This window comes from Vombatus ursinus, unplaced genomic scaffold (assembly GCF_900497805.2).
Source record: "Vombatus ursinus unplaced genomic scaffold, bare-nosed wombat genome assembly UNPS02014794.1, whole genome shotgun sequence".
NCBI classification, from domain to species: Eukaryota; Metazoa; Chordata; class Mammalia; order Diprotodontia; family Vombatidae; genus Vombatus; species Vombatus ursinus.
In genome coordinates, this window is record NW_020954572.1 from 19,714,179 (window position 1) to 19,741,598 (window position 27,420).

The 27,420-nt window shown below is 39.3% G+C and overlaps 2 protein-coding genes across 2 annotated transcripts in view; one reads left to right on the top strand and one right to left on the bottom strand.

Moving 5' to 3' along the window:
• The window catches only part of GANC (glucosidase alpha, neutral C), a 54,987-nt gene extending 54,642 nt beyond the window's left edge, over positions 1–345 (bottom strand). The window contains exon 1 of the mRNA XM_027869842.1: positions 18–345. The gene's annotated coding sequence lies outside the window, so the exon portion shown is untranslated. The remainder of the gene's footprint in view (positions 1–17) is intronic.
• A 399-nt stretch (positions 346–744) lies between these two features.
• TMEM87A (transmembrane protein 87A) overlaps positions 745–27,420 on the top strand; it is a 31,203-nt gene continuing 4,527 nt past the window's right edge. The window contains exons 1-17 of the mRNA XM_027869841.1: positions 745–940; positions 3,310–3,373; positions 7,025–7,116; positions 8,647–8,763; positions 10,212–10,265; positions 10,348–10,392; positions 13,817–13,934; positions 14,594–14,655; positions 15,988–16,171; positions 17,008–17,107; positions 18,024–18,117; positions 19,703–19,771; positions 21,172–21,280; positions 25,307–25,365; positions 25,831–25,934; positions 26,871–26,944; positions 27,225–27,286. Of these exons, the coding sequence (XP_027725642.1) occupies positions 785–940; positions 3,310–3,373; positions 7,025–7,116; positions 8,647–8,763; positions 10,212–10,265; positions 10,348–10,392; positions 13,817–13,934; positions 14,594–14,655; positions 15,988–16,171; positions 17,008–17,107; positions 18,024–18,117; positions 19,703–19,771; positions 21,172–21,280; positions 25,307–25,365; positions 25,831–25,934; positions 26,871–26,944; positions 27,225–27,286 (1,563 nt within the window). The 5' untranslated portion in view covers positions 745–784. The remainder of the gene's footprint in view (positions 941–3,309; positions 3,374–7,024; positions 7,117–8,646; positions 8,764–10,211; positions 10,266–10,347; positions 10,393–13,816; positions 13,935–14,593; positions 14,656–15,987; positions 16,172–17,007; positions 17,108–18,023; positions 18,118–19,702; positions 19,772–21,171; positions 21,281–25,306; positions 25,366–25,830; positions 25,935–26,870; positions 26,945–27,224; positions 27,287–27,420) is intronic.

Genomic DNA, 27,420 nt, shown 5'->3' on the forward strand with positions numbered 1-27,420 from the left:
TGTATTTAAGCGCCTACCGTCTTCCCAGGTACTGTCCTAGGCGCCTGGGAAACGGAAGCCGAACTATCCCAGCGCATTTGAGGTCAGGCTCCGCTCGTTCACTTTTTAGTTCTGTTCAGCAGGCGCGGGTGTGCTCACCTGCACCCGATCTTGGGTCATTTAATGCCGGAGGCGGGGAGGTCTAGTTTCTTGACTAGCTGTGGGACCTACGTAAATCCCTTGCCCCTCTGGGCTTCAATTTCCTCACCAGTAAAAATAAGAGGGTGAAGCTAGCTACGGTCCTGAGATCTCTAATGTCCTCTCTACCATCCTAAGGTCAGCGGTGCCTTTCCTTGAGGGGCCTCCCTCTAAAGCCAAGCTTATCTTCTGGGAGAGGGGTGGGGAAGCTCCTTTTGAACTTCAAAGCGCTATATGTCTATCGGGGGTAGGGAAGAGGGGAGACGATGGCGAGAGGAAAATGCACAGCGTATTAAAAGTTTGGCCAACCCTCAAAGGCGGACGAGGAACCAAGCCTGGCCAGAAGTCGGAGTTATCAACTTTGGTCCTACACCCCCAAGGCGACCCAGAAGGGGGACAGCGCCTGCGCAGGACGTCCCAGGCCTTGCTCTTGAACTGGCAGAAAGGCCAAGGTGCAAGAGGAAGGGAGGGTGCCGATCAGCGTGTCAAAAACAAACACGAGCGCCGAGAGTCTAGGAGTACCCGGATAATGCCGCCCCCTAGCGCAAGACCGGAAAGAGGCGGGAGGGAGACCGGAAGAAGGCGAGACACTCTCTCTGGACACTCAATGGCCGCGAAGATGGCGGTAGCTGCGTGGCTTCGGCTGGCTCCTATCACTCTGCTTCTTCTCGGGACGTTGCCGTCCCCGCTGTCTCTTCCCAGCGCGGGGCCAGGACCGGCCGCCGCCGCCGAGAGATCCAAGTGGCATGTCCCGGTGCACTTGGTGAGCGTTCGTCTCTGTAGCGACCCAACGCTGGCACTACGGTGGCCCGAGGGGTCCAGTCCGGGCTCTGCGAACTCAGCCAGTTAGAGGGATTGGGATTCCTGGGGCCCCGCTGTGTCATCTGACGCTGACCCTCAGGGACCCGGGACCCAAGCCCGCTTCCCTTTAGAAAAAGGAGTGATAGTCAGGGGGCCGAAGGAATGATAATTACTGACGGCGGGAGGGAGGAGGCCGGGGGCACATCTGAAGGGAGGGAACAGGTTCTTATCAGAAAAGTAAGGGAAGAGCAGCGAAGTCTGGGCGTGACTTGGAGGGACAGACGAATTGATCTCTTATCTAAAGAGAGGTCTTTCTTTCTTCCCTCCCATTACAGAGTTTTTTATTTATTGAGTCGTCTAGTAATAGTTACTTTCTTTTTTACAAGTGTTTGTGGTTAGATTGGAGATTCAGGAAGTAGGGCCTCTTTTATGGCCTTCTGCACAAGAATCCTTGCTTCCGTGTACGAACCGGACTCTCATCGAGTATTTGGTTTTATTTATTTACCCTTTCACATGTTCATCCTGAATATAGGTGTGTAGTCAGGCTGCATGGAAGCTCTTTGGCCATACATTGCTTTGTAATTGCCTTATATCTTGGCATGGGTATGGCCAAAATGGAGAGAGTGGCACGCTTCATTCTGAAATTTGGTATAGATAAGGCTGCATCTCATTTTGGAAATTACAGAATATTGTTAGATGCCCTTTTTGTGCAGGACAAGTTGAATGCAGGCAGGAAATTGAAAAAATTGATCATGTTGAAAATCATATTGATTCTTAACTTACACTCTTTGCTCACTGACATGTGTACAACTTAGTTCAGGCTTGTGAGGAGGTGAGAGCTCCTGATCTCATTGTTTCCCATAGCTCTTAAAGTGTTACAAATGTTCTTTGGGTGATGATAATTATAGTCTTCAGTTAGGAATTTAACATATTGATAATGAGCATATTTTACTCCAACTATATTTGAAAATATGAAACTGCATTTAGTCCTAGAAGAGGAACTTCTAGGCCTTTATTTACACTTCTTAAAGACTTTTTCTGTGAAGAAGCTTCCTTGATTTCCGTCCCTTTCCCCACACTTCCCAACTCTCTCAATCTGTAAAGACCTTTTCCCAGAACCTTTTTTTTGCAAAGTGCTTGTTTTTCACTTTAGTAATTCACATATGATGTATTTTTTGTTATAGTTGTGTGTACATGTATATCCCTGCTAAATATGCTTCATGAGTGTAAGAATTATGTGTCATTTAAACTTTGAATCTCCCTCAGCCTCAGGCATTCTGCTCATCACATGATAGGCATTTTACAAGTGTTTTTTCAGTTTAATTTGAATAGTAGACTGGGCCTGACTCCTCCAGAAAGGAAATGAATTGAATTAGGGGAGTCAGAAAATGAATTTAACTCTGTGTTTGGCCTTTGACTTCCTAGAGTTTTTAGTTCACATTCTGTTAAATAAAAACACATACCTGCCTCAGTGACAGGAGTTGCCATAGAAGGAAAGAAGTGAGTAAAACTGTAGGCAGCTGGTATCACAGTGGATAGAGTCCCAAGCTTGGAGCCAGGAAGACCTGAGTTCATATATGACCACAGACACTTGCAGGTCTGTGTGTGCCTGAGGTGTATCACCTGGGGCAGCTTATTTCACTTTCTTCAACTGTAAGATGGGGTTGATAAAAATATCTACCTCCCAGGGTATTTGTGAGGCTAAAATGAGATAATATTTGTAAAGTGCTTAGCACAGTGCCTGGCACAAAGGAGGGTTTAATAAATGCTTTTCCTCTTTTCTTTCTCCTAATTAAGAAAACTAATCTTGGGGTTTTGCAAAATTTAGATTGTCCAGCCAGTGATGTACTCCTTTGGAGAAAGTTAAAATGTGTTATCAAATGGTCTGATCCAGTCTAGCCATCGTTGTCTGAGGCAGGAACTAGATCTCTGACTTGAATGGTCTAGGAATTGGGGGGATAGTAGGTAGAAACGGACTTTCTCTTCCTTGAGGTTGTCACCTCAGAAATTTGTAGTCTTAGAGAATTACTTAGGGCACTGAGAAATTAGGTTGGTAACTTGTCTGGTGTCTCATAGTCTGAATGTCTTGGAGACAGGATGGACCCAGGTCTTTCTCTCTAGGGCCATCTTTTTTTTTCCCCCTAGATGAGGCAGTGGGGTTAAGTGACTTGCCCAGGGTCACTGGGTTATGTGTTATGTGTATGAAGCCAGATTTGAACTTCCTGACTCCAAGGAGCTCTATCCACTGCTCCACCTAGCTGCCCCTAGGGCCATCTTTCTAATTACTATACCATACTGCCTTCCCTTATTTTTCTACTTTTCTTTTTTCAGGAGAAGAAGAAGTATTTTAGTTTCGGAAAGATCCTCTTCAACAACACTTCTATCATCTTGAAGTGTGAGTCCTTAAATCCCCTGTGATTTCTGATAAAAAAAAAAATGGTGGCCACATTCACCTTGCTTTAGATAATTTAGAGAAATTTTCTAACTTGCTTTGTGCTGAAAATATTTTATGCTTTCTGAAACTTGGGTCTATGTAAGTAAATGGGATTAAATTGGGTATTACCCAAATGAATAAGCTGAAGTATAGAAAAAATGGTTTGTTAAGATGTTTCATCTCTCCTTGGTTACAGAGTCCAGGTGTGTACACATTTAGTATATAAACTAAGGTCTAAACATGAGAGATTTTAAATAGCTTTTGCCTACATATGTCCTACCAATACTTGTAATTCTTTTAACTTATTTGATAATTTGGCAATTGAATGCCCGTGCAGTCTGTTTGCCGTGCTGAGCACCAGAGGTTATCTTTGCTAAACCTTTGTGCGTTTGTCAGATGTTTGCCAAGTTCTAAAGCCTGTGGTTGTAGGATGCTAAATCCATGGCCTACATTTAGGTTATACTGACATTTGGCTCCAAATGTAAGCGTTACATTATTTTTTTCTCTATACAAGGAGGAAAGGATTTCATTGCCTGGGTGTTTTGAAAGAGTATTGCCAGTAATTCAAAGATAAATTCTTTTATTAGGAATTACAACTGTTGATCATCATTTGAGACAATGATTAATATATTCATGTGACATTTTTAGGATAGTTTAAAAATATTTAACAATAGACCAAGGCTTATATTAGGGACTTAAATAATATTACAGGATCCTCAGAGGTTTTAACAGATAGGTTTACTTTAATCTTTTAGGATTATTTATTACATTCCATTAAGCATCAAAGAAAAGCTTTCATCCAGTTTTAAATTCTGCCTTTAGAAAGAAGCATGGTAGTTGAAAGCAGATTAAGGAAAATACATCTTTTATTTCTGTCTTATTCATTTCTGAACCTTTGTGTAGAGTGGGCAGGCTATTCTTAGTGTCTTCCTCCCTACCCCCAGCACATAATTTTAAGAAGGTTTATAAAATGAGTTATGAATGAAAAAAGTTATGACCAATATGTATTAAGGTTAGAGCAGATGAGGATTTACTGAATAGGAAAAGTGATAGGTTTTTCTGATGGTAACTTTGAAAATTTCTATTTAAATTAAATAGCTCTCTTCTTGGCATATCAGTGTTGAATGAGGTTGTTGGGTAGATTTTAGAGTTAGCAGGTTTTTCTTTAGAAGATCCTAGTGAAGGAACAAGTGTTAGCTTCCCATGCTCTGTACAATGTATACAGTTTATAATCTTCATATAAAAATTAAATCTCAAAGTTATTCAGGCTGTATGTAGTAACCACATTTCATAGTGTTTTTGGAGTTTGCGTGGGCAATTAATATTTACATCGTATTTCTGCAGCACTTTTTCTTTGCGCTTATGTGATTTATTGTCTTTAGTAGTTATTTACATACATCTTTCAAGGGGGCTATAGAAGTTGACTTGGTTGCTTTTAATTTTCTCCTAAAGCCATAATGTTTCTTCAAGTCATGAGTGGGTTGTCTTTAAGGTATAATAGGTAAATCCTTGAAGTCGCTGTTGCCAAGGGTTAGTTGAATGTCTCCAATTTTTTGACTTGTTCTGCATTGACCTTTAATTGATCAGATTTCTAAAAAATCCTACTTTTTCTTCTGAAGAATTCAAGACGAGCATATTTTTTTTACAATTTCCACAGACCTTTTAGTTGCTACATTTAGACCCTGTAAAATGTTACGGTGATTTTAAATCTGTTCTATGACTTCTCCCTGTGGAAATTTGTTTGTAAAAGAAGTAACAGATTTATGTAATATCTTCTTGAGAGTTAGAAGTAATTTCATAGGTGTAGTTACATTGGTCCTTACTATACTTCCAAAAGGCAGGGCGGGGCCAATATTTCTCCACTCCTACAGGTGCCAGGAGAAAGGTACCAAGAACTTGAGTGACTTGCCCAGGTGCCCACACCCAGTCATTGGCACAGCCGGAACTACACACAGCCCAAGTTTCTGGACTCAAGGGCTCCTTCCTTTGGATCACTAGTTCTCAGACTTTGTTTAGAGGAGTCTTAGGGTTCCCTGAATTGTTCCCTGAAAAGAATACAGTCCTGTTTATCGCTTTTCTGTTTCTGTGTCCTTGATTATCTTATACCCTACTAGCCTGGAATGTCCTTCGTCTTTCTTACGGTTCAAATCCTATAATTCTTCAATATCTAACTAGTTCCTCCTCTTCCCTGAAGACCCTTCCGTCCCCAGTGTGTTTTTTTTCTTTCTGAATGCATAGCATCAATCAGTCAACAAGCATTTATTAAGTACTTCCTATGTGCTGAGTGGAAAAACCCAGGTACTGGGAATATAAAAAAAGTGAAAATGTGGTTCCTGCCCTCAGGGTGCTCGATTTCTAATGTGGGAGACACCACACAAATAACTTACATGAAGGATTCATGCAGAAGGTGAGATTTAGGTTGAGTTTTGAAGAAGTCAGGGAAGTGAGTCTGTCGAGGTTAGGAGGGTGACTGTTGCTGGTCTAGGATGTAGCCAGTAAAAAGTCCGGGTGAGGTTGGCATGTTGTGAGTGAGAAGCAGCAGGTGGCCGGTGTCCTTGGATCAGAGAGTGTGTGGAGGGGGAAATAAAGTATAAGAAAACTGACAAGGTAGAGTGGGACCAGTTCAGGAAGGGCTTTAAATGCCAAATGGCTCTTTATCCATGCTATTCTTTAAACAGTTAATTATGTACTGTCCTCGGAATCTACCTACCACATTGCAGCCGGTGTTCTTCCCCTTCTCAGAAATCTTCAGCGGCTCCCTTATGCCTTTAGGCTAAAATACTGACTTCTTGGAATGCCATGTAAAGCCCTCCACAGTCTGGTTCTAACCTACCTTCACAGACTTCTTTCACACTACTTTTCACAGGCTTTATGTTCTACACAGACTGGCCTACTCTTTTTTCACACACAAATAGGCCTTTCAAATGAAATACATGCCTTTGTCACCTCTGCTCTCTCCTCATCCCCACAGTTTCTGTTTTCATTTCTTACTGGTTTTTGTTTGTTTTTGGACACTTAGTCCAAAAGTTTTGCTACTTAGTGCCTAGCACAGTGCTTTCCTTTCACTAAATTTATGTTGGCTTGAATTGAATTGTAATTTTAAGAACTTTTATAGTCATTTAATTTGTCATGTAGTTATAGCTTACCTCTCTAACTGGATGAAAATCTTAAGGGCAGGAACCTTGTCGTCTGCTTTTTGTACCTCCTTTAATACTTGGTACGGTGCCTAGGACTGTATAGTAGGTGGCTAATAAATATTGATTTGCCTTGACACACCTAGCTGCATCACCTATGGAATTTTCTGTGACACAGCATCAGGCATTGGGGAGGTTTCTGGGCATTAAAAAATAGAGTATCTAGCCTCTCAAAATTGAAAACCACTAATATAGGGCAGCACTACCCTATTAGGTCATACTTTTGGACAGCGGCAGTTATATCTGGTTTAAGAAGATGTGTTTTTTTTTTTTTAAAGTATGTCCCTACTTAGCTTAATTTGAATGAGGATGCTGTTCTTTAATGTTTTCAGAGAGTAGATGAGATTTATGGCAATGTGATAGGAAAATTGTTTTGTGTGGTTATTGCCTTTACTTACATACATTTCTTCTTTTATAGTTGAAGGAGAACCTTTGGATCCATCCTTGAGTTTCAATGTGACCTGGTACTTGCGTTCTTGTAACTGTTACAATGAAGTCTTCAACTTTGGGGTAAGGGGCATAGAATTATACAATATTAGACCTGGCAATGACCTGAGAGATCTCCTTGTCCAGCCCCCATCATTTAACAGATGAAGAGAAAGGTTAAATGATTTGCCCAGTGTCACACAGCCAGTTACTGGTAGAACCACAAGTAGGACCCAAGTGTCTTGACTCCCAGTCAAGTACTTTCTCTATTTATGCTACTGCCTCATTTGAAGATATGTCTTTTCACTGCTGCTCTAGATAGGCTTGTCAGACTTGTCTTTGTTTCCAGTTCTTTCATGTAATCTCAGGGGAATCCTTTTTCTGTTGTTTATTTTTCCTGTAATTTCTTCTCAAAGATGATTTGACTTCATCTGCAAGTTGTAAATACTCCTTGGTCATCCCAGTTTGTCATAAACTAAGTTTTAGTGATCTCTGCCCTGTGGTTTAAAACCTTTAGCCTTTGGTGCCTAATTTTCAGATTTATCTAAAATGTTTTTGGTCTGTTTCTTGGATTTGAAGAGAAGAAATAACATATATGTTTTGTCACACTTAGAAAAGGTTAGGGAAACAATGAGGGAAAGATAGATAATGTTAGAATTTCCAGGGTTCTCAGCTTAAATAGCCTGTCCTTTAATAGATTTCTAATCGAATATACAATAAAACTTCATTAATTTAGATTCTTTTCGTATAAAATTTGAGGGAAATGGGACAAAGTATGAGTTGAAGTTTCTTTGTTTACTAAACCCTTCTTAGATAATGCAAGCTAATAGTGTAATAAGTGTTATTTTGAATGACAGTGTGATAGCCGAGTACCAATGTTCATCAACCAATTGGAAATTTAGGAATGGAACTTGAAAGAGATCAGGGCTGGAGGTCGAGATTTAGGCATGAACCTCAAAGAGTTGATAAGGGACTGGATTTAGGATGAGAAGAGTAGAAGGCTGTGGATTGCTAGAATCATTTTGTGGTCTATTAGCTTGTAGGAAAGTATACATCTTTTTGTCATTTTAGGGCAAGTTAATTATTCTTTGGGTATGTTACTTTGTTTCGGCTTTAAAAAGTCTTAACTTTCCAAGTCTCTGCAGAATTTTCCCCCTTGGGGACTCTAAAACTCTAAAACTAAAAATTCTTGGTTATTGTTAAGAAAAGAATCCTGCAGTTTTCAAGCCTGAATTGGTTATTGTATCCCTTCTTTGTGAGATAATTCTACTTAGAAATAGGACTTGCTGTATGACCGCAGGCAAGACACTTAACCTCTCTGGGTCTGTTTCCTTATTTACAAAGGGTTAAAAATAATCCTTTCCTTATATGGGTGTGAGGTGTTTGGAAAGCATCAAAAACATCTAACATTTGGACTTCATAAATGTGAGTTGCTATAATAATTTTTATTAGATAATTTATTATCTGAAGTCATGTTAATTTCTTGGCATGTAGGAACACCCCAATATTTTATTCATCCCAAAGTCCACCTTTGTTATTTTCTGAAGGCCTTTTTATGAAAAGTAGATCTTTCTGCAACAAATGTATTTGGTGCTTGGTCCTTTGTCTTGTCAGGATGAACAAGCAGAAACATATTTTGGAAGCACTAAGGAGGAACGTCTCGGTTGGCCTGGGTCCTATGAAATGTTACCAACCTTGTTCCAGAACTACAGTGAACTCTTTAAACCACAGGTAGTATTTCAAACGAGAGAGGAGGGGAGGTAGGGGTGGTGGTGGTAAGATGAGAGGGAGGTAATCTCATGTTGTATTGTTCATGTTCTGTGTTTTACTGGGTTATTTTGGAGCATTTTACCAGGAAAGGACAAATTGGAAGCATGTACTGATACTTTCACAATCAATGACATATTTCAGAAGGAGGAGATGTATCTTTCTTGGCACGTAAATATAGAAAAAACAACCCAAACTTTAGTTCTTTGGTCATTTGTTTGTAACTGATACTTCACTCCCAGAATCAGGCTGATTGGGCTTAATTCCTACTGACCTGAAATTGAAAATGGCCTCAGGGTTGTTATTTATTTGTTTTGTAGAGAAGAGTTTTGTTTTTTTTTAATAGGCTTTGACTTTTTTACCCCCAAATCATGTATTTGTCCTGTTCTTCAAAAAAATTTGTATTGCAAAGGGACATGTAGATTGCTTTGGACAGGTAATAGAAAACTGAACTCTGTCTTAGAAGTTGCCAATTACATAGCTTCTGGCAAAGACGTTTTGAATGGTTAATAACAGTAGGGTGAAAAGTCAGATAATAGAATTGGAAAGGTTGTGTAAATGTCAGCATTTAGAATTTTGTGGACCTTGAGAGATTGTCAGAGTTATAGGATGTGTAAGATAAAAGGGGAAAAATGAGAAAGATGCAAAATAAGTAAAATGAAAGTATTTGTATGTGTTATCCCCTGTTCTTCGGGACTATAAATCGAAAACTTCTGTTATGGAGGCCAAACAAATCTATAGCTTTTTCATTCCCCAGTCAGACTTACTAGCCCAGCATTAATAAGAGGCTATATGGTATGGTAGGAGGAGTGCTGGGTTTTCATTAAGAGAACCCGACTTCAAATCCTGACTCTGCCATTTACTTAATTTGTGTAACCAGGTCAGTTTACCACTCTGCCTTCAGTTTCTTCATTTCTGAAATGGCAGGGTTGGATTAGATGGTCTTTAAGGGAGGTTCCCTCCCAGCCCTTAATTTGTGATCCTATGATCTCCCTACTGCTGCTGTCTTGGCAAGGTCAGACTTAACTATGCTAATAAAATAGTGTTCTGACCCTCCATCAAAACAAAATAATACTTCACTGTTAACAGTTACATTTATTCAGGACAGAAATATACCTATGGAAAAGGCAACGTGGAGGAACGTGACAAAATAATAAATGTGTTGTAGTTGTCTAGTCAGGAGTTTGGCCACTAGGTTTTAATACAGTTTTCCTAATTCTAGAGGAAATTTATTCACTTGTGTTTAGCATCGATAAGGAATACTTCTGTTTGTCAGTAGCAGTTTGCTGCATTTGAAGTTAGAGTTGTCTCTCTTGTCATAAGAGTTTCTGTGGTGTGTTGATATGCCATGTTTTCATAAGATTGTTGTTAAAGGCTTTTTGATAATTCTGAGTTTTTAAACTTTTTTATAGAGTTTTTCTGGGGATTTTATGCATCCAATGGTACTAGCTGGAGGAAAACAAGAGGTAATTGTTTTTCTTTAGTTCTTAATCTCTGAAGGGAGAGCAGATATTTCTCAATCTTTATCGTTTTTTTCTCTGTTTATAGGCTAGGTACAATGGAACAAACCATACAGCTGTTATAGAGAAGCCTGTAAGTATGTTTGTGGGGGGCTTGGAGTAATGAACCTCATCTATGTTAATTATCTTCAATATATTCATGAATTCAGCTTTTCAATGTTACGATTTAAAAACAAACTAAAGAGAACCTCAGTCTTTGCTGTGATGTGACATGGAAGAGAATTTGGAAAATTGATTATTGATGTGGCCTGTGGCCCAAGTCCATAAGTCTGTGTTGTACCCACAGTCTTATCCAAATTGGTCAGATATATTCAATAGAAAAGGCCCCTGATGTAGAATTTAGAACAAAGAATAGAAAATAAGATAAAATTGTCAGGTCCCTGGGCTGGTTTGACATAAGCCTTTTTAGGGTTTTCTGATTTAAAAGCCTATCATTTTGATCCTGGTGTCAGACAGTTTTAAAATAATGAAAAATAAAGCAGGACCACACTGTTCTTGAAGTTCATCTTAAGAATCAATCTCTGTCCTAAGGGCATCAAATCTGAGAGAAGATAGTTCTGTTATTCAGAAGTAGTATTCAGGAGTCATGTGAGCCTCTAGAGCCCTTTGGCCTTTGCTTCTAAGGAACATTTTGCTTTCCTTTAAAATGGTACAGTGCTCTCAAATGCATTATGACCAGCTGTTATGTGGTTAGCAAATGTTTGCTGTGTTGATTAGAAGAACCTCTCACAAAGGATCTTTTCATGTAGCCAGAGTCCAAGTTAAGTTTTGATGTTAGATTGTATTCAATAAATTATTTTTTAAAAATTCATGAAAGAACAAGGTTTTCAGGACAAATCTAACAGATGTCCTTTTTGAACTGATGTAGTGTGACTTCAGTAAGCATGGAGTACATACAAATTTGACAAATAGTTTGATTTCTATCTGTGTTGAAGGTCATACTATATTCATACATCAGTGTGGGAAAACCACTCTTCTAGTTTTAGAAAGTGGCCTAAGGCTCAGAGATGTTCAGTGAATTTATCCTTGGTCACAGACATGCAGTAAGTGTTGGAGGTGGGATTTGAGCCTATGTTCTGATTGTAAGTCTAGAATGCTAGCTGCTGTGCCATGTTGCCTCTAACTGAGAGATATTAGAAACAAAACTGTCCACAGTACACATGGGAGGCACTTAATAAATGCTAATTGGCTGACTTGTAAAAATCATGTGCTTACCCCACCTGCAGTTGTAAATAGTTCTAATTGCCATGTCTTAGGAAAGATCTACAGGAGCACTCTGGAGTTGTATATTACTGAGAAAAAGCTACTACCTTCTCTACAAAATCAACCTTGATATTTGTGGATTGTTGTTACTAACCATGTTGTAAAAATTTTAAAAGATTTTTTCCTTTCCAATCTCTCCCATTAGTACAGGTCAAAGATAAAAAGAGCTCATATCACATATAACCTGGTAATCTAAGATGTCAGTCAGTTGCCACTTATTTAAGTGTCTACTTTGTGCCAGGCACTGTGCTCAGTGCTGGGGTATACAAAAGAGACTTCCTGCTTTCCAGGAGCTCACACTCTAATGGGAGAGACAACATTCAAACCATTATGTACAAATAAGGTACATACAGCATAAATTGGAGGTAATTGACAGAGGGAAGGTACTAGCATTAAGGGGGACTGGGAGAAGCTTCTTGGAGAGGATTGGACTTTATTTTTTTTTTCTCCCCCCTTTTTTTTTTTGTGAGGCAATCGGGTTTAAGTGACTTGCCCAGGGTCACACAGCTAGTAAGTGTCAAGTGTCTGAGGCTGGATTTGAAGAGGATTAGACTTTAGATGAGACTTTGAGGAAACCAGGCAAACTAGGAGGCAGAGATGAGGAGGAAGAGAATTTCAGGCATGGAGGATAGCAAGTGAAAATGTCTTTAGTTGGGGGTCAGCTGGGTGACACAATGGATAGAGCTCCGGCTTTGGAGTCGGGAGATCCTGAATTCAAATCCAGCCTCATATTTGGCACTTACTAGCAGTGTGGCCCTGGGCAAGTCACTTAACCCTGATTGCCTCACCAAAAAACAAACAAAAAAAAAAAGAGAGAAGTCAATAAAATGTCTTGAGTTGGGAAATGGAGAGTTTTGTTCAAGGAATAGCAAAGAAACAAGTGTCATTGGTTGACAGAGTATGTGAGGGGGAGTAAAGTATAAGAAGATTGGAAAGGTAGGAAGGGGCTTTAAAAACCAAACGGAGGACTTGATATTTGATCCTAAAGACAGTAAATGGTCACTTGGAGTTGGTTTAATGTGGTTAGACTTATACTTTGGGAAGATCAATTTGGCAGCTGTGGGGAGATGGCTTGGAGTGAGGAGAGACCTGAGCAGTGGAGTGGAGGAGTCTTTCAGGCAGACCAACCAGCAGGCTATTGCAGTTGCCTATGAGTGAGGTGATGAGGGCCTGGATCAGGGCAGTGGCAGTATCAGAAGAGAGAAGAAAGCCTAGAGGAGGGAATGTTATAAAAATAGAAACAACTACACTTGGCACTTGATAGGCTATGAGAGATGAGAGAGAGTAGGAGTCAAGGACAACACCCAGGTTGTGAGCTTGGATGACTGGGAGGATGAGGGCACTCTTGACAGTATTAGGGAAGGTAGGAAGAGGGGTGAGTTTTGGGGGAAAGATAATGGGTTCAACCTGGGACATGTTGAGCTTAAGATGTCTATGAGACATCCAGCTGGAAATGTCTAAAATAGGCAGTTGGAGGTATGAGTCTGGAGGTCAGCAAAAAGGTTAGACAAATAGATCTGAGAATTATCTTCATAGAGATCCTACCTATCTCAAATGAAATAATATAGATGGTGAAGAGAAGGGGACCCAGGACAGAGCCTTGGGGGACACCCATGGTTAGTGGGTATGACCTGGATGAAGATCCAGCAAAGGAGAAAGAAAGGAGTGGTCAGGAGGAAAACAGAGAGAGAACATGATCATGAAAACCTTGAGAGAAAAGAGTTTCAAGGAGAAGAGGGTGATTGATAGTGTTAAAGAGAGTTCAAGAAGGATAAGGACTGAGAAAAGATCATTTGATTTGGAGATTAATAGATCTTTGATAACTTTGAAGAGAGGATTATCAATTTAGAATTGACTTCATTTAATGCTTTTGATTGATCTTTGTCTTTTACTGTAATCAGGAAATATTAAATAACCACTTTTGTGTGGTTCTGTCCTAGGTGTTTCAAAAAACTTAATAAAACAAGAATTATTTAATTTCTTGGTTTTTTTAAAATAATTTTGAAACCAGTGTTTTATTATACACATGTGTGCATATATATGTATATACATGTGTATGTGTATGTGTATGCACACATAATATGTTCAGGCATTCATAAAATTTAATGGTAATGTACCAGACTGAAGGAATTTTTCCCTTGTTTCTTAGCAGTTTTTAATAATAAAATTTAAAGACTTGTGGGTAGCTTGTGTTCTTACCTTTTCCCAGACTTAAAGATTTTTTTTTTCTTCAGTCAACGAATGCTGCTATTAAAACTTGGCAAGATGGGCCATATATCTTTATTGTTCAGATTGGGATTTCATCCTCAAAGGATTCTTTGAAAGAAGACCCCCAAAGCAAACTTTTTACCAGTAAGTTTTCCATTCCTCTGTTTGCTTTTATATTAATACTTAAAAATTGTGTTTAGTTTTTGAGTAATTTAGTGTTGTGTGCATTGTTTAACTGCTGTAAGGAACAGAATAGTCCATCTTCTTTATGTATAATTATGCCTTATTCCTGTCCTTGTGAAGAAGTTTTGCATTTCAGTAGAGAGCAAGGGAAAAATGAGGTTCCAACATTCATGAAACTGACACTGCATTTATCAATTGTGAAATACTCGCTCTCCACAACAGCTGTCACACATTCGTAAGAAGGGATGCTTCTCTCTTCTCGAGGGTGTTCATTTCTGGAGGATGGTGGTGCTGTGCTGTCTCTTTTGTCTTCCTTTTTGGTGTTAATAGTCCAGTCACTTAACTCAACATGGATAGTTTGGTTTGATTTCTGCTTAGGGAAATTTGCTTCTGATTAAAAGATAGAGAATGAAAACATACCTGGTAATGATGTTTTTAGTTAGCAATGGTATATAATGATTACTCGCAGTTATGTGCACTAAATTAAATTTATTACATCAAAGTAAATGGTCTCATAAGAATTTATCTACTTACATTATGGTAATGTAAGGGATGATTTTGTTGGTTTTCCTACTATCCTTTTAATACTGGGTTTTGTTTTGTTTTGTTTTGTTAATCAGTGACTGTGGAAGTGAAGGGTCCCTATGAATACCTCTCTCTTGCAGAGTATCCCCTCATGATTGTAAGTAAAGTTATATTATTTAACCCCTGGACAGAATGAATTAATTCAGCCTGAACATTTGTCAGATATACTGTAGTGCTGTTTCCCAAGTTGAAGGCAGATAGCCAAATATGCTGTTTCTGGTGCTAACTCTGCTTCCTACTAGTTATATGAGTTTGAGCAAGTTCCTTAACTTTGGTTAAGTGAGCTTTTTTAAGTGAGTTAGACTAGGTGATTTTTTTTTTTTTTTAAACAAAGTGGGTCATCTGTATGACCAGATTTGGGTGGTTTTTTTTTTAATGAAGCATGAGGATATGATTTAGATAAGCCATCATCACCTGATACAGATTTTCTTTAATTCAGTTTTATTTATTTTCAGTTACAAATTCTCCCTCCTATTCCCCTCTTTCCTCCCTATTGAGAAAGCAAGAAAAACAAAACTATTACAAATAATATAATCAAAGAAAACAAATTCCTGCATTAGCTATGTCCTACTTGGCCTCTGTCCCCCTAAATGTTTCACTTTGCACTCTTGGGTCCATCATCTCTCTATCTGGAGGTGGATAGCATGTTTCATCCTGAGTCCTCTGGAACTGTGATTGGTTCCCTTGTCTTAATCAGAGTCTCTAAGTCTTTCAAAATTATTGTCTTTCTAGTACTGTTGTTATTGTATGAATTGTTCTGGTTCTGCTCACTTCACTTTGCATCAGCTCATACAAGTTTCCCCAAGTTTTTCTAAATCCATCCCTTCTTTCATTTCTTATAGCACCATTGTGCATTGTCACATCCGTACACTGTAGCTTATTCAGCCATTCCCCATTTGGTGGCACCCTCTTATTTTCTACTTCTTTGCCAGCATGAAAAGAACTGCCATTAATATTTTTGTATATATGAATCCTTTTCCTCTTTTTTTAATTCCTTTGGGGTATTGACCTAGGAGAGATATCACTGAGTCAAATGGCATTTTTATCTTTCTCCTCTCCTTTTTTCAGACTTACCATTTCATCTTGTTTCATTGCTCCAGGTTGTCTTTGACCTTGCCAAGTTCTTTTTCCACCTTAATGTTTGCTATTTTCAGGTATTTTTAGACTGAACCAGAGAACCACCTTTAACGAAAGAGTGAAGTTGCCCTTGACAGCAGCACACTCAAGTGGTCTCCCTGTGTGCTTCCCTGTGCTTGTGTTGGTGAAGTCCAAAAAAACAAAGTGATTTGATAAAAACATCTCCTGAATAAGTGATTGGCATGGGTAGAGTTTATATTTTGCTAAGGATATGTAGCTATGCTAAATTTAGAAATTTGGAATGGCCTCAGTCCTAATTTGCCTGTTTAACTCTTATCCACCTGGATGACAGTTCTTCATGGTGATGTGTATCGTGTATGTCCTGTTTGGTGTTTTGTGGCTGGCGTGGTCTGCTTGCTACTGGCGAGATCTCCTGAGAATTCAGTTTTGGATTGGTGCCGTTATCTTTCTGGGAATGCTAGAGAAGGCAGTCTTTTATGCAGAATTCCAGAACATTCGCTACAAAGGAGAGTCTGGTATGTGACCAAAAAGGTTTATAGTTCTTTGGGTGTGATTAAAAGGTTGGGTTTTTAGGAACTTTCTTGGGGGGAAATGGTAGGAGGATGAACTCTCAGATCAACTATATGAATGATTTATGCAAAATCACTGTGATTATGGAATCCGAAACAGAAATATGTTGTTTCAGATCTCAAAGCCAAATGACCCAAACATTTAGACCTATGAGCCTTCAGCACCAGGCCATGGTAGTGAGCTTGCTACAAAATTTACGATATATGCACAACAAGGTGAAATGTCAGCAGTGATAATGAAAATTTGAGAGAGGAAAATTAATCTGAACTGAGTAAGAGGGGGCTTGTACTAGGTAGAGTGTTAGATCAGTAATCTAAAGCAGTGAATCCTTTTGGTCTGAAGACCTATGTGAAATGCTTTGACTTCACTCTCATAGAAGCCGTTTGTTTTTGTTTTTTTTTGGGGGGGGGGAGGCAGTCGGGGTTAAGAGACTCGCCCAGAGTCACAGAGCTAGTGAGTGTTGTGTGTCTGAGGCCGGACTTGAACTCAGGTCGTCCTGACTCCAGGGCCGGTGCTATATCCACTGCACCACCTAGCTGCCCCACATTGAAGCCATCTTTAAAAGGTAAAGGGGTTGGAGCTTTTGTGACTGTTCTCCGAGAGGCATCGATTGTGTAGGTGAGTCCAGTCCAGTCCAGTCCATAGGATCATAAGTGGTATCAGCCTAGATGGCTCTAAGAGAGAAATTGAGAGGGAAGTTTCCTTCTTCCTAGGACTAGCACCCGCTTTTTCTGAGAATTGATAATTATTTCCTTCTCCTCTCTTGTGTTTTTCCCTACAGTCCAAGGTGCCCTGATTCTTGCAGAGCTGCTTTCAGCAGTGAAACGATCCTTGGCTAGGACTCTGGTCATCATAGTCAGTCTGGGCTATGGGATAGTCAAGTGAGTAGCAGTTACCTACAGGAAATGCAGAAGCCCCTTTAAAGTGGAGGAATAATGAGAGTTGGTAATTTCAGACTCCTGGTGAGAGAACCTTGAGAATAGTTGGGATGGGTAAGGATTTTTCAGTAACTATGAGGTAAGCGGTCTTCTGAAAAGGGCTCTCAAATTTTTCATCATGTATTTGTGAAGATTAGTAAAATCTCTGCCGCCCCCTCCCTACTCCTTGTCCCCTAAATAATTCCCTTTCATTTATTTTGTGTGTACTTATTTTTTATATATGTAAATGTTATCTCCCTGGATACAGTGGGAGCCTCACGAGGGTGGGGACTGTTTCCTTTTTGTTCCTGTATCCCCCAGGTTCTAGCAGGGTGCTTGACGCATCCCTGGGACTGGGAGGCACTGACTCAGTGCTTGTTGATCGATTGGTTTTATTGCTTGAGTCCATATCATCCCTCTCTTTGGAACTTAAGAGAAATTTATAACATAGTAGTCGGTAGTATAGCGTTGAATTTGTGTTCAGCAAAGTGAGTTTACTTCCATTGTACAGGACACCTCACATCTGGCATACCGTTGAAATGATGTGAAATCAGTAAGAATAGATCTTTTTAGCCCAATATGGCCCCAAACTCTCTTTTTCCAAATAGAAACCCCTAGAAAGAATTTTTCTATTTGGTTGGGATCTGAGATTGTTACCTTAGGGGGCTGTGTTTGTAAAGTGCAGTGGTTCAAAGCTGTCCGTGTAAAACCATTGTTTTCTAGCACTTTTAGTCTAAGCTGCTTTCTGTACCCTAATAAATTTATTTTCTCTTCTTGATGGGACAGTGTTTGATACTTAGCTGAACGTTATTTTGTTTCAGGGGAAATAGGTTGTGTTGTGATGTTCTTGCTCAGCTTTATCTTTTTTTCCCCCCTGTAGGCCACGCCTTGGAGTCACTCTTCACAAAGTCGTGGTGGCAGGAGCTCTCTATCTTTTATTCTCTGGCATGGAAGGTGTCCTCAGAGTTACTGGGGTCAGTAACTTCTTAATCTGAATTTTCATGGTCAGCACAGGTATAATTTGTCTCTGTCCTTAGTGGGCGCAGTGGGTTGTTGAAGAATGTAACAAAAAGAGGCAGAGGAGATGACTTTGCTATGGAGATCCTTGGCTCTAATTTTCAAAATGCAGCTATAACCCACCTTCCTTTTCAGTCTTCCTTCTAAATCATGCTTCTTGTGAAGAGAGAATGAGAGTGAATGGTCCCATCCTCTCCGGTCGAGTGATTACTGTTCAGGTCTTTCTCTTTGATGGCAGACTCTCACTCTTGTTGCAGGGTGACTGCCCCTAGAACCTTTTCACTATTAAATAATGGTACTTTTTTGTATCTTTTTTGTTTTCAAAGCAGTTCTTAAACTGCAGCCAATTAAGCTTCACAACATCCAGTGAATTATGTAATAGTTATCCTTATTTAATAGGAAAGGGGAGCACTTCACTCCCAAAGCAAAGATAGAAATTGACCTTTACTGAGCCCTGAGTGGTCTTTTACTCTCTCTTGAATGGGAAAAGGACATGAGTCTGCATATTACCACTTTCCCTGATTCATTCTGATTTGTTTCTCCCATCAGACACACCCCTGGATGGAAGTGGGGAATAGAATCATGCAATCTAGGCTCTGCCCCGAAGAAAACTGGGCTTAGGGGGTGTCAACAAAAGTTGGCCCTGAAGCAAAGTGTCTTTGAGATGCCAATTTGTTTTTCAAATCTTAAGTGTATTTTACTACCCGCTGTCAGCAAGTTTTCTATGAACCTTTAGAAACTTTAACCCCTTATCTTTTTACATTTTCTTTCTGCTTCTCTTGCTTTAGTCTTTTTATGGTTCTTTGGCTGTGATAGCAAACCTGGCCCTCTCCGCGATTGATGCCTGTATTATTTTATGGATATCCTTTCAGTAATGTTCTGGATGTTGAGTAAAGAATTAGACTACATAAGAAGCTGCTTTTTGGTGAAAGGCTAATGCTATCAGAATTAACCAGATCATAGCGAATTTTGTGTTGCAAATGAAACACTGCTTGTTAGCCTTCATTTTAGTTTGTGTCTCTGGAAAACTTGCATATGTCTTATTATTCTATATGAAATAATGATAATGTATTTTTTTTCTGACATGAGTAGGGCAAAATAACATTTCAGCTAGAAATGCAGAAATGTGAAGCACCAATAGCCTGGTTTTTATTTCCTTTTTCAGTTTTAATGACAGTGGAAGGGAAGTGGTGGTTAATGGGGATTATATACTAGGGCTGTGTTTCTGTTGGTAGAGTTACTCCATAATACATCTATGTTAGAAATAGCTCCTTCGTCACTTAGCAGAATGTTGTTTTATTTTGAGGGTGAGATCTCAGCTGACATGAAATGCTCACAGAGAAATATGCATAGTGAAAGTTTAGTAGAGAGAAAGTAAGAGGTGGGTTCCATCCACTATCATTTAGATTAAGTGCCAAAATAGTCTGACTACATTAGGGATCAGTCGTGATTTGCTCATATGTATATAGAATTATGTGCTAGTTTCTTTCCTGTGTCTATCCAGTCATCTCTTTCTTACTACCTTTTTCTCTTTGTCTCCAGGCCCAGACTGACCTTGCTTCCTTGGCCTTTATCCCCTTGGCTTTCCTAGACACTGCCCTGTGCTGGTGGATATCCTTCTTTATTGGCTTAATTGATGGAGTCCCATTTTCCCCCCTCGAGTGGGGTTTTCATTGATTTTTCTGCAACAAGTCTTTACCAGTTTTGTTGATTGCTCCTTAGTGCAGGAGACAGGGTATTATTTAGGCCTTCCAGCTTGATAGCCCAGGTAAGCTTATTGTATCAGAAGCTAGTGTACTGGTGCCTGACTGTAAGACAAGAATGTGAACCAGCTTCTAGTTTTTGTTTTTTTTTTTTTTGATGAGAATTGTTGTGATCATTTCGTTTTGATTGTGAGTTTTCAACTGTGAAGGCAACATGATATTTGAACAGTTGTCAGAAGAATTAGTAGCCTGGAGTTGGTGGTTGCCACCTTTAGACTTTGGCAGCTCACTTTGTGAGAGGACTTGGAAATTGTGCAAATGGGCGGCCTTCCGAAGAGTGTGGCTTGAGGAGTAGTATGAGGTTGATTTGACTGTTTTAAAACCTTACGGCCGTTTAGCAAGGTTGAAACTTCCTGAACAGGATGTGTTGCGTGCCTATAAAGCTGACCAAGGCAGTGCTGCAGAATAAACAGTGGCTTGTTTGCACAGTATAGAAATGTGCACACTAAAGTTTGCACAGTAAAGCAGCTGATAACCAATCTGCACTTTGTAAGTTTGTTTTTCTGGTTTTTCAGAGCTATTATATGTATCCACTTTGGATGTTCTTTCTAGTTGGTCTTCTTTGTGTCTGGTGTTTGTGTAATACCTTTGTTGTGTAATACCTTTCTCTTGAATAGCTTGCTAATGTAATGTAAAATTGAGAATGGATGGTTTTGTGAAGTGCTATTAACTTGGGTGCGTTGCTATCCTCAAAGATGTTTTGAAATAGAAGCATATTAAGCAGGGGAAGTCCAGGCAATAAGCATTAATGTGCCAGGCATTGTGCTGGGGATATAAATACATATCGAGATAAGACAGAACCTGCTCTCAAGGAGTTTACATTCTCATGGGGGAAGACTGCATGCTCCTTGAGGATCCCCAGTGCCTAGCACAGTGCCTAGTACACAGTACATACTTAATAAATATTGAATTGAATATTTTGAATTCATTGCTTCTGTTTTTTCTTTATCTCATTTCTTGATCTTGATTTTTTCTTCCTCCTTTTCTAACCTTTTATATTTCCTCTTTTTTCACATTTTTCTTTCCCTTTTTGTCTTTTTGACTCCTAATTGGTATAGCATCGAATACAGTGTTCTCCTTGTTAATTCTCTCAAATTTTGGTGGTATTTCTTTGTGATGGTAAATGGGAGCTGGTAGGGATAGGGTGGGATGTGAGAAATTTTGTGGCCCACAGACCAAAAATGATTGAGAAATAGAAGTCTAGCCTGGTTATTTCACCTCACTTTGACTTCCTTGACCTATCAATACATATTCATCAGCCTGACCCAAACAATGAAGCTCCTAAAACTTCGGAGGAACATTGTGAAGCTCTCTCTGTATCGCCATTTCACCAACACTCTCATTTTAGCAGTTGCAGGTAAGTCATGGAGTTTTTTCGTCTCCTTGTAAATGAAATCTGTCCAGGGATTTTCAGCCTCTTGCTGTGGTATACTGTGGTGCAAAATGTAGCTAAGTGGTCCCAGTAAGGGTTCAGTGGTATGCAGGAAAAGAAGAGGAAGCATAGGTATAAAAAACAAATACTAAGGAGTCAAATGATTTAATTTAAATGTATGGAGAAACATAATTGAATTCTTAATCTAGAGCTCTATGAAAATGAAATATAAAGGCTTTAGGATAAGGGAGCCCAACTTGTCATCAGTCTTGTAGTAGTGCTCAGAATTGGACAATCCGTCCTGCCCTCCTAACTGTAGGTGTCTTCTGAAATTCCCTTCTCCTGTTGAGCTTATTTAGTTTCATGACTTCAGCTACTGTTGCCTTTGTGCTGAGCAAAGTTGCCTTAATCTATAGCTCTAGCTGTTTTTTTTTTAAAGTTAATTTTTATTGATGTATTTTTACATCACCTTCATTTCCAAATGTATCCCTTTTCCTTTCCTTACTCACTGAACCATCCTTTGTAACAAAGAATGAAAAAGAGGGAGAAAAAAGTAGGTCAAAACTAAATAACACATTGTCTGAGTCTGAGAATACATGTAATGTTCCACAACAAGCAAGGAGGTAAAATGCTTCAATTTAATTAACAAACACCTATGCAAGACACTAGCTGTTGGGGGTATTCTCCCAGCCCTGACTTTTTCACTTATCCTTGAGATCCATATTTCTAACTATCTAAAAATCATTTTCTTCTTGGATATCCTACTTTCACCTTAAACTCAGGATTTCAAAACCAAATGTGTCATCTCACCTCCAAAACAGCCCAGTGTCTGTTGATTCTTTTGTACTTCTAGTCTTCTGCATCAGAAACACTGGAGTCATCTTGGATTCCTTCTTTCTTTCTTTCTTTCTTTTTATTTTTTTTATTTTTATTTTTGCCTTCTCTATAGGCCAGTGTGTCATCAAGTCTTATTTGATTATCTTTGAAATACCGCTTAGATTCACCTCTTCCTTCCCTGTCTATACTGTCACCATCTTCTTGTTTTGCCTGGAAGTAATCTTTCATTACCTGACACCTCCATTAAGCAAAAGCCTTCATTTGAGCTAGATTCTTTTCTCCAAGACTCTTTACTCCTGCCCCTCTTATGGACAAATCTTTCCATAACAACTTCCATTATGTAATTTCTCCTGCATCATAACATCAAATGGCTACCTCTTGCTTGCTGACTCAATCAGAATGTGGTTTCCTGGTTTTCAGGGTTCTTTACAGCCTTCCATCTTTTCTAGCCAATGTTATTTCCCACTCTTGTTGAATACACACAGACTGTTCCAGTGAGGCCAGTTGCCTTAATTGTGTGCCCTGAGTACTCAGTACTCCCAACCCTGTAAGTTGCTTGTGTCGATGTTCCTCTACGAGGCTCCTATCCTACTTCTTCAAATTATCCTCAACCTTCAGGACTTACCTCATGTACCACTTGGTCTTTGAAGCCTTTCCTCATCACTTCAGCTCAAGCTGAGCTCACCATTCATAGAGCTGTGGTGGTGCTTTTAGTAAGGACCACTTAGGTTATTCCTTTATATTTTTTGTATCTATTTTTGTTTGTCTCCCTGGTAGGTTCTAAAATCTTTCATCACAGTCTTGTTTTCTGATTATTTTGTGAAACTTTCATTCTCCACAGCGCCTAGCACAGTGCATGGGCTATATGAAATATTCATTAAATACTTGTTAATTATTCAGTGGAAAATGCAGCATGACTTAGAGTTTTAGCAGGAGTTTGGATCCTACGTTGAGAGTTTTTATCTTAACTTTGCTATTGCTTATCCTTGTGATCTGGAAAAAAAAAATTATATCACGTTGTTTCCTGAACTGTACTTCCTAGTGGTCATGCCAATTAACTTTAGTATTGTAAAACAGACTATGGAGAGTGCTGCATAGATGCGGGTGACTTGAAGCATTTCACTATTACACAGTTTCATTGCCGAAGACTTTAATATCCTGTTTTATTAGGCAGTCTCAGTCTTTGGTAACAAAATTCTTTGCTTCAATCTAACCAGTTATGTTTGTCCCGGTGTTGCCTTCACTAGTCTCATGATTCAATTTAAATAACAAACATCTGTGCAAGGCACTTGCTAGCTGCTGGGGGTGCAGAGACCAAAACAAGATGGTTTCTGCCCAGGGAGCTTGCTGAGACAAAGAAGTAAAGATTAGATCATTTTAGGAGTGGAAAAGCTTAATGGGAGAGGGGCATTGAAGTTGAGCCTTAAAGGAAGTGGTTGACGCTATTTTAAGCTGCATCTGGGAGACAATGGTATTAAAGTGGTGCTGTGGACTTGAGATAGAGAAGGTTTGTATTAGCAGCTGTAGGGAGCACAATGGAGTCAATTAGGGAAGCCTAAAAGCATTTTTGTAGAGCATCAAAATCTCATTAGTTATTAGATAACAGGAATTTGGAGCGGCCCCTACTGGTACCATTGCATGACTTTCTTCAATGGTAATTAGCATCTTAGAGTGAGAGCAGGAAAGGTATGTGGCAAAGCTGTCCCAGAGTTGAGGCTTGGCAGGACAAAAGGACTAGGGGACAAGAGTGGAGGATAGTGCATGGTTTAAAAAGTTAACCATCTAGGTCAAGACTGTAAAGGGAAAAAAGTGAATAGGCTCCAGGTGACGTACTGGGGGAACAGGGATTAGAAGTTAAGGTGAAGAGTTTAGGGAGTAAATTTAAAGTAGAGATAGAAGGAAAGGAAATTGTGATTGGAGGGGAATTAAATGTTTAAAAGTTATGGAGGAAAGTTCGAAGTGTTGGTGGGATCTGAAATGGGTTATGGTGGAGTGAAGATATGTGGAAGTTAGAGAGGTTGAACTTGGGGGACAGGTTTTTGAGGAGACGGATCATTATGTAATTGAAGCTTCCAAGTATGAAGGCAGGAGATAGGGCATAAAGGAAGACTTAGGTGTCTGGACCCCTTGAAAAAAGGAGAAAATGAACCTTCCTCCTTTGTAATGGTTGGCAGATGGTAGGTGTGGAACGATGCCATGTAGTGTCAGACTTGGTTGAAATGTTGGTTAGTTTTGTTGAACTTTTTTTTTCTTTTTTTTGCTGCAAAGAATGGCTTGCTGGGTAGGAGAGAAGGGAGGGATCTATTTAGAAATGAAGGTAATGTAAAAATAGGATCTTTGAATAAAAGTATAACTTTTGAGTGTATACACTTTATACCAAGTTGATTTGCCTGGCTCTTTAACTAGAAAGAATGATATGTGTCCTACAGTTGGAACTATGATTTCAGGTTTGTGTTGTTATATCAACCTCTTTCCCATCTAGATTGGACAAAATAAACTCCCGAAGCCTACACTGGGCAAAAAAAAGAATTTGGGAGGATTGATGAAGATAAGAAATGGTTAGCACTAGTAGAGGCTCTCCTACATCTGTCCCTTCCTTGTTGCTTAAATAGGTACCATCCTCATGTAGGTCTTACTCACCTCTTAGGGATTATTAATTTTTTTTCCTTGTCTAATCCACTCTTCAATAGTAAACTCCTTGAAGGCACAGACTGGCATTTTTCTTTTTTTCTATTTCTAGCTCTTAGTACAGTGTCTTATATGTAGTTCCTTATTCCTTTTTGTTGAATTGAATTATGTTAGTTAGCTTTTCAAATTCTCACACTTTCAGTCCTATTTTTCAACACATCAATTCTTTATTGCCTATTTTCATAAATATAGAGATAATTTCAACTGCCAGAAGAATGACAGCACTGGACTGTTCTTTAAAAATTATAAGAGTTGAAGGGATGAGGTAAAGCTTTACTAGAATACTTGAATTTTTTTTCCTTCACCGTCCGTTGTCCCTGGCTAAAGTAATTGGTTGGAGAATTACAGTAGAATCCTATTGCAGGTGGGATAAAAATAGGTGAGATCCAGCTAGATTGAGTCTGAGGTGGTTAGGAAACATTCTGTCATATAGGATTGTCAACCAAAATGGTTCTTCTTTGACCGGTCATCCTTCTTTCTCATTAGCATCTATCGTATTCATCATCTGGACTACCATGAAGTTCAGGCTAGTGGATTGTCAGTCGGTGAGTTGCCAATTGTATCCTATTCAGTGTGCTATCTCTTGCATGTGGGTTATGTGTCAGCCCTTCCTAGTTTGGGTCAGATCTGTGCTTTGGTTCTGAGTCTGTTGCCGAGTATTGTGAGTATGTGGGTCATTTTGACTCCTTGTAGCCCCATTTGGGATTTTCTTGTCAAAGATACTGGAGTGGTTTGCCATTTCCTTCTCCAGCTCATTTGGCAGGTGAGGCACTGAGGCAAACAGGGTTAAGTGACTTGCCCAGGGCCACACAACTAGTAAATGTCTGAGGCTGGATTTGAACTCAGGAAGAGAAGTCTTGCTGACTCCAGGCCCAGCACTCTTATCCACTGTGCCACCTAGCTGCCGTGAAGAGATGGGTAGGAAAATGGCTCAACATATTTAATTTTGTCGCCCATTCTGTGGTGTAGTAATACTCCACTATTGTTAGTAATCCTGTTTCCTTTGGCAGGACTGGCAAGAGCTGTGGGTGGATGATGCCATCTGGCGGTTGCTGTTCTCGATGATCCTATTTGCCATCATGGTTCTGTGGAGACCATCTGCAAACAACCAAAGGTTCTAGGCTTATAGCAGGACCATTTGTTGATAGGGACTTCAGTTCTTTCTCGTTCAGAGTGCAGTTTGGATTTCTGAGTCTCCCAAGTATTCTTATATGTAGATGAAGAGAGAGATATGGGAGATTTACTGAACATCCCATCTGCTGTCCAACCTACAGAATAAACTCTAGATTTTTATTGAAGATACCTTACTCTTCTTTGGAAGGATAGGGGAACTATAATTAAAACTTGTTTGACTGTTTTGGGGAGTTAATAATCTAAATGGGTAGTTAGCTTTAGGGAACTATAATCAGTTCTCAGTTATTTAGGGAATAGCTGTCAGATAACTTTGAGAATTATCCAGTCCTTTTTTTTTCTTCTTTCTTTCTTTTTCTCTCCCATTGACTTTGAATTTGGGGATTTTACTTTTGATAAACACTGTTAATGGAGACTGGGCATAGAAAAATGATGAAACTAAAAACAGCCAATTTTTCTAATTGGTTAAAGGCTTGGAAGTGGAGGGAGAGTATGAATCTCTGGGTTGGCTCAATAAAATTTTCAATTGTCTGAGTATTTGTCTAAGCTATCTTTGCCTTTTGTTGAGAGAGGTAATTGAGAATTTTATTGAGGGGAAGGGGGAAGAGAGAGCGTTCCTAATTAGAGATGTCCCAAAATGGAGTGAGCTGCCTTAAACGGTGGCTTATTGGCTGTCTTCAAGCAGAGGCTGGATATGCACTTTTGGGATATGTTATACTGACAGTTCCTTTCCAGATTGAACTAGTTTGCTGATGAGTTCCTATTCAGCTCTAAAATTCTATGATACTTAATTGTTTTTTATGAATGAACATAAATGCAGCTACAGAAGTAGTCCTATAAAACTGGCCCTTTTCATCATCTAATTCAAATACTGGAGTCTTTATATTGTCTCCGTTTTCTTCCACATTTTTGCCAATAGGTTTGCCTTTTCACCATTGTCTGAAGAAGAGGAAGATGATGAACAGAAAGAGCCCATGCTGAAAGAAAGCTTTGGTAGGTATAAATTTCACCTTGACTGTGTTTTTCTTTCTGAAAATGGGATCTTAGATTTAGAGTAATAGGCACAATTTACTCTTAAGTTTTACATGATTTCATGTAAGAAAACTAGATCTTTCTCTTCCTTCATTTCTAGTATTTTTCTTATCCAGGGCGTGTGCTTTAACAGTTTAGTGTCCATATCAGTACTTCTGGATCTATTTCTTTATTCTTTGCTGGTCTGTGTCTATAGAGCTAATCACTGTTTAATTTAGTTTTTAATACCTTCATTCTGCAGAAGGAATGAAAATGAGAAGCACGAAACAAGAACCAAATGGAAATAGTAAAGTGAACAAAGCTGTGAGTATGAACTCCATCTCCCAGTCCCCTTCTTTATCCCCCATACCCTGGGAAGTGTCCCACAGCCTTACTCATTTGACTGTAATCCTTTAAGATTTTGGTATATTTCCTGAATTGTGAACAAAATCTAACCT